This window comes from Leuciscus leuciscus (assembly GCF_965113295.1).
Source record: "Leuciscus leuciscus genome assembly, chromosome: 2".
Taxonomy (NCBI): Eukaryota; Metazoa; Chordata; class Actinopteri; order Cypriniformes; family Leuciscidae; genus Leuciscus; species Leuciscus leuciscus.
In genome coordinates this window covers 31,489,761-31,503,626 of record NC_138726.1, presented here as the reverse complement: position 1 = coordinate 31,503,626, position 13,866 = coordinate 31,489,761, and the positions used below count along the sequence as shown (strand labels likewise).

At 37.1% G+C, this 13,866-nt stretch overlaps 1 protein-coding gene across 2 annotated transcripts in view; it reads right to left on the bottom strand.

Moving 5' to 3' along the window:
* Positions 1–13,866, bottom strand: part of cdh8 (cadherin 8) — a 406,841-nt gene that overhangs the window by 368,414 nt on the left and 24,561 nt on the right. For both annotated transcript variants that reach the window (XR_014203789.1, XM_082162158.1), the window contains exon 3: positions 835–1,129. Coding sequence is in view for 1 of the 2 variants with exons in the window: in XM_082162158.1 (XP_082018284.1) it covers positions 835–1,129 (295 nt within the window). In the remaining variant the exon portion in view is untranslated. The remainder of the gene's footprint in view (positions 1–834; positions 1,130–13,866) is intronic.

Genomic DNA, 13,866 nt, shown 5'->3' with positions numbered 1-13,866 from the left:
ACTTCCTGTAACTCCATGTACTATCATCTATAATCTCTATTAATGCATATAGTTATCCTGTCTGCATTACATTACTTCATGTTGTGTATAAACCATAAACAGCAAAAACAAAACAAGTCATGAGTTTAGATACTTTATACAGCCATTTCTTTGCGCAAGAGATGAAAAACACACAACAGCCGTCTGTATACTTTCCTGAGAAAATGGGATTTCTCAGCATAACACAACATGCAGTGCACATTGCAGCACAACACAGCTTTCAGAATGTCATGGGGGTTATAATGAATCCCTTTAGTGGCACTATTATGAGATTCCCTTCACCGCCTTACGCGTACTCAAGATCCATCTCAAGGTCAGGCACGGGATAGTACGGAGAAAGCTCACGCAGGCTTTGTCAACTGAGTATGAGCTCTATTTAAAACTAGTCTTAAGGAGACATTCATTAGAATGCATTGCTACAAATGCGTGAGAACTTATGAATACATTACAGTGTGTAGCTTGAAAAACAAAAAGCTTTTTTATGGTGAAACTGGACACTCTCAGTGGTGGACCCCATTATGCTTCAATGCTGAACTTTGTTCACTAGTTTGTAAGGTTAAAATATGACTGGACACCAGCATACACATATATTGTTGTATCAATCTTCAGACACAGTAATGAGAAATTCCTGTCACCTCCTATTTCTTTGTGTCTATTCTTAGATCATGTCGTCTTTATTTCTGTTACTTGTATATTTTGTCAGAGCTTTTGTCTGCTTCATTTCACTGTGAAACAAAGGGACTCGTGTCATTGTTCAGCTGAGACAACCGGAGATGATGAAAGGAGATCACTCACCCACTTGGGACATCTCTGGCACTGAACCTTTGTAAGGCCCCTCAATGAACTGTGGGGGGTTGTCATTGATGTCTTGCACTTTGATGATGAACTCTGACGGTGGTTCCAGAGGACGGTCAGAGTCTCTGTCGACGACCTGCGCCGTGAGCGTGTACTCGGCCTTCTCCTCCCGGTCTAGCCTTTTCATGGCGTGAATGTCCCCCGTCCTCTCGTTGATGGCAAAGATGGTGCCCGCCCCTTCCCCTGCCAGCACATACTTGATGTTCTTATTCCCCACGTCCAAATCCGTATGGAGCTGAAAAGAGAAACAAAGGAGGAGGTTTGAGGCTACTTCAAGATGTAGCTACTACCACTCGAGCAGGACCAGATCAATGCCGGTAATCAATTGCATAAAATAATTAAAGCCCACCACCAAGTGCATATCTGCATAGTCTCTTCGAAATTCTAGTGCTTTACTGTGACGGCTGAATTGTAAAAAAAAAAAAAAAAAAAATTGGGTAAAAGGACAGGCTAAGTCCTGGATTTCCAGGTAATGCTTGGGTTGTGTATCCCATCTATCTGTCATTCACTTCTTCATACATCGCTAGTAGAGAGTGGAGGTCAAAGCGTTCTGCTCACAGCTGCCTCAGGGCCCTGTTACCAACTTGAAACCAGTCATCAGGTCACAGTTCCAGAACGAGAAGGCAATTGGGCTGTGCAAAAAAAAAAGAAAAAAAAAAAAGGGGGGGGAGGGGGGGAATTGACGGACAAATACCTGCCAAGCAAAAAGGAAAGAAGCTTATTTTTTTTTTATGCATTTTTTGTTCTTTTTATTATATATGACACTATACTTTATAGAAATCATGTATCAGTGGAAGGTTGGTAGAAACTGGAACAATTGAATCGCTGATCATCTACTGATCATCTACTGATCATCTACAGTTCACAAATCTTATTTGTTTATGTTATGTACCATGTTCAATTCAGGAATCATATTTTAAAAGATACTAAAAAGCAGTTATTTTAAATTGTACACTGTAAAAAATCTGATTTAGAAGGATGAGTCAGTTTATTAACTTGAGTGAACTAAACAAGAATACTCTCTAAATGTGTTGCTAACAAAAGTTGTTTTGTTGACCTTACCTAGATTCTCATGTATTTGTTCAAAACATTACCAAATGTCGTCCCAACTTTTCAAATAGAGTTACCTTAACAAAATATTTTTACATTGATAAAAAAAAAAAAAAAAAAAAAAGTTGTATCTATTATTTCAAAATGATCATTGCTCTGCTGCTGCTGTTGTGGTCACTGTTATTTAGCAGTCATATTTCTCAGAAATTCATGTTTGAGATTTGTGTGTTGAGGTACAGAATATGTGTATCTTATTGCAATGTTTATATGCAATACATTTGCCTATAATGGTAACATTTTTGCCCTTAGTTTTAAGAGGCAAATAATGTTTATATCATATAGTTAACATTGAAAATCAAACATGGAGATGAAAGAACAATTATTATAGCCCCTTGCATTATTAAATGCTTTAATCTTCAGCTGCCTGGACAAGAATATTTAAATTCAAAGGACTGCCTGTTACTCATCGGATGATTTTTTTTTAATGATTTTTTTTTTTTAATGACTGTGATTGGAGCAAATTAGTTGAGGTAATTTAAGTTGACTGTGATCGGTTGCCTTATTTTTTCAAGTTAGATCACTTTTTTACAGTGTAATAATATTTCATTATATTGTTTATAATGTTGTTTTACTGTATTTTTGATAAAATAACTGCAACCTTGGCGAGCGACTTCTTTCAAACATTTAAATAGCCTTCAAATGATCTTCTTTTGTATTCCACAAATAATAATTAAAATATATAGGTTCAGAATGACATGAGTAAATAATGAGAGAATTTTCAGTTTGGGTGAACCATCGCCTTAACATTATTTTTCCTCCCAAAACACATCTGTACAGCAACTTTAGTTCCATTTATTGAGGTAATATATAAACAGCCTGGTGTGAGCAGGAAGTACACTTGAGAATGCAGTTACAAGGACAGCGTGAGCTTTGAAATGCAGACTTAAAAAAAAAAGAACAAAAAAAAAGACATTGCTTAATAACTATAGTTTTATGCATATGTTGTCTCAGCGGTGCAATTCCAGACACTGACAAAGCACACACACTTAAATTGTCACACCTTGCACTTTTGTTCTCCTAATTGTCCTATCATTCCACATGAAATATCTATCTCATTAACACATCAGCTTCACAACAGTCTTCATTCTACGAAAACCCCTGAATTAGCCCAAATTAATGATGTGCATTTTCTGATGGGAAACTTTTTTTTTTTTTTTTTTTTTGTGATTTTCACTTCATGCATTCAATAACATTAACGATAATAAATATTAATATGGATTTCCGCAATGAACAAAATGTCACCGCTGCAAAACTTCACTTCCTCCATTTGTTCACCCCTATGCCCTATGTATACAGACAACATTGCAAGCTTGTGCTCACACCAGTACCATTCTGACGAGTGATCGCTTAATCTCAATGTGCAAACAATCGACTGAAAGTACGGCTGCGGAGGGGAGGCAGTCTGTTATTATCCGGGTTGCCAAGGCAACACCAGTGCACTAACGTCTGACAGCGTCCATATTTTTTCCGTCAAATCTTTTAACACACATGGTCTGGTAATGTTTTTTTGGGAATAGTTTTGTTTTAATACTCCTATACAAACAAAGAAAAAGCATTCCATTAAAGCTAAAAAGGTGAAAGAAGGTCAAAGAAAACAACAACATACCAATGTTTTGTTAAACTCATAACAGAAAACTTTGAGTATGACACTGAAAAATATAACAGCAAAAGTGGGATATGTGAAATCCTGGGCCATCTTAAATCTGCCAGCACACTTGTGTGGATTAGCATTCAGAGCTGCCCGACTGGAGCCGAAGAGAAACAACGGTTGGTTTTACACCCGTCTCTCTCTGTACCACTGCCGTGGAGTACAACTTTTATTGTCAGTTCGGGAGAAAATATGTCAGTGGCTGCTGGAGATGAACCTTTATAGTAGCGTGTGGAACAATCAGCGGCTCCTTAATGAGGACCCCTCAATCCCCCTACGCCTACCGGCTGCACACTAAAGTGGAGCGTTAAGCCGGACATTGCAAATTAATGATTTTGCCTCTTGTCAGGGCAATTGGCAGAGATGACGTGAGCGGAGAAGAGAAGATTCACATCACCTACAGAGATATGGTGTCACTCAGCTTTAAAAAATGTCAGCGGAGCCCCAACCCAAGGACCATCTCAACAGTCAATTAGGCATGGTTTAAGTGTCACCACAGTTTGTGCATAGTGCCAACTGAAAGGGTTTGTGGAGATCATGCATGTTGCAAGAGTAAATCCGCGTAATGGATTCCAGAAGCAATGCCATCTATATTTTAACAGCCACTAATGACATTAAATTACTTCTGCTCATTATCAGCATCGCTATAATTCATGTCAATGCTACTGTATATAGGCAATACGTAGTGCAACATGCCTTCCATACTATTTTATCTTTTAATTTTGCCTATCTAGATGAAGTTACAGCCCTTGTGTTTTGGCAAGTGGTGCTCATGTGGGAGATGTAGGTTCAAATCTAGTCGTGTGTCGCGTCCAATACTCATTTCCCTCTTCCCCTTATTATTTCTCAACTCTCTACTTTCACCATCTGCTATGTTTTTTCACAAACTGAAACTACGAATAACGGCAAGAATATGTCATTCAACAACACTATACTTTATTCATTAATTATGGTTTTTTTCATTGTCTTTTTTTTATTAAAGTTTATTTTATGTTATCAGTCATTCACAACTTGTTAATATAACTCTTTATTTAGCATTATTTATGCATAAGCATGAATGTAAGACTTGTTTCTCCTTCTCATATATAATTCATTCTGTTTCAGACATTGAAAATGGAGAAAGGTAAGTGTAGATACTTACAAAATGAATGGATGAATGATACAAATACTTTCCTTAAGAAAAGAATGCATGCTGCCTGATTAGTCTATTCTTAAATTCTTGCATTACCCACTGAGAATTGTTTTATCAAAAGAGATGCCACCTTTACTCTTCTGCCAATAAAAACCTGTTTCACGTTTAATAGGTTCCACCAAACACAATGTGCAATTGAAACAATTATAGATGCAATTAAATTAGTGTGTATAATAGGTTTATTTTAATTTTATTTTTTTCGTTTCATACTGGATGCATTCAATAAAACAAGAATCCTACCTTCAGAGAAAATTAAAAATGCCCTGATGCAAAACAATGAGAGTAAGCATGCATGCTTGACTAATGAATACCACACGGTGCCTTGAATGGAGTGGCTTTCTCCGTAACCTTCCTAGGTACATGATTACCCTTCCCGTGCTCCTGATTTATTCCTACTGTGCTGAGAAGGAACCAAACAGAGAAATTGTTATTGTCACGCAAAGCAAATGTAATCAAATCAAAAACAGATAGATTTGCATGAAGAAGATCCAGCTAGAGATCAAGATACAAGACTCTGTAAAGGAGCTTTATTTGTGTCCAGATACTAGACATTGAGATTCTAATTTCATATTTCAGTGTAGTCTGTTCTTTCCCCCACTTCATTTACTGAGTGGCTGAATGGACCGTGGACTGCTACAGGATGTGATACCAATTCTCCTGTTAAAACATGCATTGATTTCACACAAGTAACACCATCACAAGCAACACGTCAGGTCTGGCCCGGGACGGCTCCTGTTTAAGACTGGCTGTGACTCTGAACTTCTGGTGTGCTAAAAACTGATCTGATATTCAAAGATCTGCCAACCATTAACATTGCAGAACAACTAATAATAATAATAATAATTATTATTATTATTTTTATAAAAGTGTGTTTGAACAGGTGAATTGGTAATATACTGTACATCGTGTAGACATCCACAGTCCATAAATCAGTAAATAAGTAAACAAATCAAGGAAAAAACTGACTAAATTGAAATATGAAATTAAATTGTCAACTGTATCACTAATACTTTAGTAGTACTGGAATGTCATTTTCAGGTGGGTGTGATAAGATTAAAGGTGCATTATTTTATTTCTCAAAGTCGTTGCTGAAAGTTATTGATATTTGAAATCAACCCAAACAAACACACCCCTCTCTTCATTGCTCCACCTCCAATCCTAACCGCCCTGCTCCGAGTCGGTCTCGAACTCTGATCGCAAGGACGCTAAACAGTAAACAACACATTCTCTAGCATTCATCAGCCTGCACAACTCTCACTAGCTGGCCTCCGTTACACATGCAATGCAAGAGTGAATGTCTATTTATCGTAGCAGAAGTGCAACAAAACTATTCTTCATGAAAAATAGAGCAAAGATGGTGAACGTACGACAAGGAAGCACAAGAAATGAACCTACATACACAAGAGTAAATACAAACAAGAGTTTGTTGTTAGTTGCCAACAGCACAGCAGCTCCAGACAAACTATGACCCTCAAACCCACGTTAATTTCCCATCAAAGTGACGGTAAAGACAATGTTACAAAAACTTTGGTCACACTTTAGTTTGGGATCCAATTCTCACTATTAACTATTTGCTTATTAGCATGCATATTACTAGGATATTGGCTGTTTATTAGTACTTATAAAGCACATATTAATACCTTATTATGCATGACCATATTCTACATCCCCAATCCTACCCAATACCTAAACTTAACAACTACCTTACTAACTATTAATAAGCAGTAATTAGGAGTTTATTGAGGCAAAAGTCATAGTTAATTATTAGTTAATAGTGAGAATTGGACTCTAATCTAAAGTGTGACTAAAGTTTTCTATTTCAAGCTTGTTGATGATAATACATGTTTATTTAGCAGCAAATCAGCATATTAGAATGATTTCTGAAGGACCACATGACACTGAAGACTGGAGTAATGATGCTGAAAATTCAGCTTTGTCATCATGGGAATAAATTACATTGTAAGATATATTCAAATATAAAACAGTCATTTTATATAGTAATATTTTTATCAAATTGTATTTTTTGATTAAACAAATGCAGCCATGGTAAGCATCACACTGGCCTGAAAATGGCATGCCACTATGTCATGTTCATTTTTATTTTCCAGCATATCCCTAAGGCCATGAAGTTACTACAGAGTCATTAGACATGCAAATAACTCATCCATCTCTCCTTGGCAGAGACCAATGGACTGATAGGACCTGCAATCATCATGTTCTTTTCTTTAAAGTGTCTATTGGATGTCCCTACAAAAGGCTTCAGGGACAGAGGGGGGTTCAGTGCTCAGGCAGCACTAGCTATGCTCGCTGTCTGTTCTAATGTAGAATTACAGAGAACTCTGTTTTAACATGTCACATCATGGCAGAGTAGATGTGGCAACAAGCAGTTCCTTTGTCTCACAGACTGAAGACTGCATGCAAACCGAATATGTGTGCGCCTGTTGTGTGCGTGTGCACAAATGCGTATGTGCTACTAAGTCTCGAGTTTAGAAACCAGCAGGCAAGAGGCAAGGGGTAGTTTCATACACATGAATACAAAGGGTGAGCATCCTTTCTTGTTTTCCCCTTAAGGTGTAGTGTACATTTCATGAAAGCCATACTAAATGATGAAAGCATCTTACAAATTTCACAGGTCCCAAAACATCATTGTTTTGCTGCACTGTTTTAGCACCTGTATTTCTAGAATTTCTTTTTTGGTGTGTGCCGAGGGCAACATTGAGCAATTTACCCAGCATATAAATTCCCACAGCAGATATTTATTTTACTTTCATCTTCTTTCTTTGGGAAGACAAATATAGAGGTAATCTCTATCTTTTGAATTACTTTTGAACCCATCATCACTGTGAGAAACAGCCTGAAGAATATACTAAACCCAAGCAGAAATTACGGGATTGTTTAATTAACATATACATCAATTGTGAAAAGAACCCATTCCTAAATGTAACAAATTCAGATTCCTGGAAGTTCAGCTGGACCTCTTGACAAATATAGTGCTTGTTGATGGAGAGAAAAAAAAAAAAATGGACCCTTCAAATGAACACGGTCAAATTATGCATCCATTTTTATTCTCTGTCTGAAATGCCCATCGGTAGTGTCAACAGAGATTTCACGCTGCACTGCAGGCACATCAGCTGACAGCAGCTTTCCCCCTTACCAGCAATTTACATCAGAGTGCATGCATAGTGCGATTAGTAGTACTGGTGAATGGACTGATATGACTGAAAAGTCGAACAATGTGTCATCTACTCACCACTGTGAAGAGTATTCACTGCCTCCCTGCTTTTAGGCCCAGCACCATAAAGTCAGGCTGACCATTGCAGGCTCCAGATAAAAAAAATTAAAAAAAAATTAAAACAGTAGGGTGGATTCCAGTCTTTGTTGTTTTTTAGGCTACAGTATATATAAATTCATGAAAAAAAAAAATCCTGTTTTGAATTTCACTGTAAATAAAATAGTTTTAAATCTCCCTTCAATGGCTTTTCTTAGATTGGATCAGCATAGTTGTTCAGCATTCGACATTGAATAGAGACCGTCCTTTCAATTCCAATTTGATTCCCATATTTGAAATGAATTTCAATGGAGGTAGCAAACAGGATGCAGAATAAAAAATGTCCTTATATTGAAATCTGAAATATGTCAAATTTCAAAGTAGCAGTATAGAAATAAATGTAATTTAATTTCATATAACTTCTGTTTATCTAGAAAAGCAAAGTATGCCAAGACTAACTTTGAATGTTGGCTTGACAAACCCGTGCTATTTTCAAGCAATAAAGCTTTAGTTACACACAAACAGAACAATAAAATGACAGAACAAAACAATGATAGATAGAACAGACAGATAGACAGATATATTACAGGCAAGTATGTTTGGGCAGATTGGAGCTAAACTGTGCAGGACATTGGCCCTCCAGGAGCAGGATTGGAAACCCCTTCTCTTATAAAAGGGACTAACAGTGAAGGCCACTCAAACACATGGGTCCCTTCCTGACAATGAAGGCCAACTGGAAGGAGGACGGTTGGGGGTGTCCCTGTATGCACGGCCCCTTCATGTTACTCCTGACTGGGAGATGGATGCTGGCTGTCACACTCGCCTGCCTTTGTTCTTGCCAGATACGAAGGGGTCTCGAGGAAAGTGCCCAAACACTCATCAATCTCACTTTTGCCCTGTGCTCCTGCCTTTGCTCTTACAGGTCCCAATAACAATTTAGTCACAACATGAGAAAAAATGCTTCCATCCACAGAACCAGGGCACTAATCCGTTGACCTGAGTAACAGAAAAGCAAATAAGAAAGTGAGAATGAGAGAGTAATAGCCAAGAAACCTTCCATGGTACTGGTCTACTATCAGGCTATGAAAAGATGCAAATGTCACGAGAGGACTTTTCTCGCTCCCCATCTCTCATAATTTGTCCTCTCTCTCACTAAGAAAAATAATGTACCCAAGGGGTGATGCAGATCTGTTTTCATATTGTTTTCCTTTTTCCTTTTTCTTTTTGCATCTCTGTTCTCTGCCAGAATGGAAAAAAATCATGCGTTTTCCCACACATATTTAATTACAGAAAAACAGTACGTCAGCGAATTCCCCTCTGTACGCGTTCACTTTGATTCTGTCACTCACACTGTGATGCTTTTGATTAGTGTCACTGTAACCCAGCACACTTACATCTACAGTCACCAAGCCTTATTAAAATAGCTTACAAAAGCTCTGATAGCAACAACCTTTCCTGAAAAATGGGTCACTAAATAGACCTCAAACCACCTTGCCATAGTAGTGGTCTCAAACCTATAATCTTCGTCCAGCAACACAAGAAAAAAAAAGGGTGACGTATTGAAGCAAAATGGCTGTCTTGGAACATCTGACTGAAAAACGAGGACAATCAAAAAAAAAGAACAAAAAAAAGAAAAGTATTTAAGTAAAGTAATTCTCGCATGGACTGTCATCTTGCAGTAAGATTAGTATTAATGGACTTCGGCATAGATTTGATTTGTACTTTCGTGAAGCGTGTTCAGGCATTTAATATTATTAAACGTATCATTATCTGAAATAAATTTCACTTTTCTTAGCTTGAATAGAAATTATGGGAAAAAAATTGTGAGAAAAATTGCAAGGGCACATGTTAGAATACATTATCCTTTCAGAGAAGAATTAGGGGATAGTCTTGGACATCTATGAAGCATAAACAGGTCAGTTGTAATGACACAGCAGTTCAGCTGTGTTTTGCATGAGGACAAGTGAATCCGCCTAGACCACACACATATACGGCCAGTAAAATGCGAAAGCGTCAATTATCTACAAGCATCTCCTCATAGATTTAAACCAGAACTCTCAATGTGGCTAAAACACAAAATGTTGGAAGCACCCCTTGGAGCATAGCAAGTTTATCCATTTACTTAAGTTCCAGAATGTACAGTACTTCTCCACCCATACGCAGTCTTGATCTACTACTCTGACCTTTAGCATACAAATTCAATCTCATGGAGTTAGTCATTTAGTGGGGGCCAGCTCGGGCAGGCAGTAAATGTGATGATCCCAGATGGCCCGCCCCCCACCACACGTAAATCAGCGAGGGAGCCGTGAAGGGAAGTCACAGGCAGAGTCTGTCTTCACTGTCTAAAAAGACTGGGAAGACACTCTGTAGCAAGTCATCCGTCTGTTGTGACACTGATGCCGTAAAATGTGTCCCCAGGCAAGGATTCGGAATGCACAACCAGCTTTTCCCCACTTTTTTGGGGAGGGGGTTCACTTTTTCCTTATCTTTAATCCTCCACACGCTTAGTGATGCACAGACAATGTAAAATCTATGGAGTGGAAGGTGTCGACTCTGAGCTGTCAGTCAAGTCATTCATGGGATGTCATGCAAAGAAAAAAAAAAATACATGGAGTGAGTGCAAGGCTCTGTAGGATGATATGAGCTCGTATTTGGTTTCAAATTACAGGATTTTTCTTTTACAATTTGCCAAGCCAAGCTTTAAAGTCGGCATGAAACGGAAGTTGTTACCGTCTTTTCTTTCCTACTGTATGTATATCTGAGTGAAATGGCTGTGTGTAGGGAGGAACTTAATTTTTTTTCCATCAGGAACTGATTGGATTGTTGGATAGAATGATGTTGCTTTCTAATTGCTGTGATCTCATGTGACTGACATACTTTCCCATCCTTGCACTTGTTAACATGTCACATGAATTTTTAAATAATAATGACGTACATGGATATATCAAATATAATAAACATTGCAATAATACAGTAGCCAACATTTGAAGTGGATCAAAACCTTTCATCAAAGTTATACATTAATTTTGAACAATACCCATTCTTGTCTTAGGACAACTTTTGTGATCCACTTCAAATGTTGACTACTGTGCAAAAGACAAAAATGGTCAATTATGATTTCATGGTGACTTTAAAATGAACAGTGCTGTGGTTTAGTACAACACACACACACAAAACACACACACAAAACACACACACACACACACACACACACACACACACACACACACTATGGAAGCAGATTAGTCTCAAATATAATTCACGCAAAAAACATGATTCACAAATGCGTAGACAATTTCACATGCATGAAACCTAATTCACGTGCACACAAAAAAAATCCACGTGCGTGAAAAAAAAAATATATTCACAAAAAGCAATTCACATGCGCAAAATAAAATTATATACTCATAAAATACATTTCACAAATGCAAAACACAATTCGTAGATATACAACTGTGCACAAAAACCTTTGAATGTTTAAAATGTACGAGTGTATTCTTGCATTTGAATGTGCAAATCGTCATTCACGTACGAATCGCCTTAGATATGTGTGTGTGTGTTTTTGAGACTTTGCTGGCAGCATAACACTCGTAACACAGAGCAGTCGTACTCTTTAGCCAATCAGATTTAAGCTTATCAATCGACCAATCAGTATCACGTGAGGGCGGGCCTACCTACATGTTACGTCATCAGCTTTCGACCAGTTCATGGCTGAGCAGAGGTAAGTGCAGTTAATCGTTCATTTCTGTGTTTAGAAGTTAGAGATCAGGTGAAGCAATAGTTTATTAACTGCTGTTTAGTCCACATGTGAATATAAACATTTATTTTTAGTATTGATGGATTTTCATGTCCTGTCCACCACACATTCAACCTATGATAATGTATGTAATGACGTGCATATATAGGAGACATGTTTTGATCTGCATATATTATGTAGTTTTATTGTTTCAGATTTCCAAGACAGATGATGTATGAAGTTGCAGACAACCAGTAATGTGATCTTACCATTTCTACTGTAATTCTTTGAAAACAGTCATGTTGCAAGCCATCCATTTTGAGTTGTTTCAACAAGTGGTTGAAAGTGATGCATTGTTACTGTATTAATTTGTCTCCTGCGGACTATATGTACACGCTTTAGGAATAAAGCCTTGCTATGCATGCATTATTAAATGTTCTTGTAAGAATTAAAAGATTCAGACATAGTTCAATTTGATGTACACGTTTTATTAATTTGAAAGTTTCTGAATCCTTTGGGAATAAAATATATAAAATGACTTGATCATGATTAATGTTCCTGTTACATATGAAGATCATGAACTGACAGTCTAAACTGTGAAGCACAATATTCAGTACAGAGAAATATACGTCTCTTCAGGAGCTGTGAGATCCAGTCAGAGTGTACTTTGCTTTTAGAGTATATAAATATAAGTGCAATACATCAAGTGAAAAGTTAAAAAAATGAATTGTGTTCAGTCCGGTCATCAGTAGACCTCTCTGTTAGGACATATAAGATTTTGTCCTGATATTTAAAGTACTAAAACCCTATAGTACCAGAGGTGCAGACAGAGGACGTGGGAAATTAAGTGATGGTATTTGAATAGAGTTTACTGAGTAATCTTAGTGGCATAATCTTAATTGCCTCTCTATGATAAGTACCTTTGTCTTATCAGCATAAAATCAGATTTGCCTATTTTACTAGGCAAAGTAAAATTAATGCTTCACAATATTGTCCTGAGACCTTAAGATGACAATAAAAAACCTTATTTAAAAACCTTGAGATGACAATACAGCACAAAACATAAGGAAATGCATGTTGAATATATTGCTAACACTCTACAATAAGGTACAATAACTTGGTTAACATTAGTTCATGTATTAAATAACCATGAGCATACATTTGTTGCTGTGTTTGTTAATCTTTATTAACGTTAGTTAAAAATACAGCTGTTCATTGTTAGTTTACAGTGCATTTACTAATGTTAACAAGATTTTAATGAAGTATTAGTAAATGTTAACATTAACAAAAAATAATAAAGGCTGTTCACGTGCAGTTCATTATTAGTTCATGTTAACTAATGAAACGTTTTAATAAAGTGTTACCAATTAAGACATAAATACAAAAAAAAAAAAAGTATAAAAGAGAATAAAGAAAACATGAATTAAGATGTTCGTGACTGCTATCCAGATGTCACACCAAAGGTGAGTAATCCTGATAAAATGCAGGGAAACAAGTGTTAATAATAATTTAACATCATACACAAATGGCAAAAAACACTGGGTGCTCATTACAATTGGTCTATTCACTATTTAAAGAACAATCTCGATGGGTATTGGCCACAGATGATTGTTTTGCAATCATTAGCGTGATTGTAGCTGTGAGAGCTGTCTGTACCTTCAGCTAAAATACAACAAAACAAGCATCATTCTTCTTCATTTTTGACACGATATGGGACATCTGATTACAACAACACTTGCTTACATCAGTTAATAGTTCATAAACTATTGCTTCAACTGATCTCAAACTTTATTAACTTCAGTTAACACAGAAATGAACGATTAACTGCACTTACCTCTGCTCAGCCATGAACTGGTCGAAAGCTGATGACGTAACATGTAGGTAGGCCCGCCCTCACGTGATACTGATTGGTCGATTGATAAGCTTAAATCTGATTGGCTAAAGAGTACGACTGCTCTGTGTTACGAGTGTTATGCTGCCAGCAAAGTCTCAAACACACACACACACATATCTAAGGC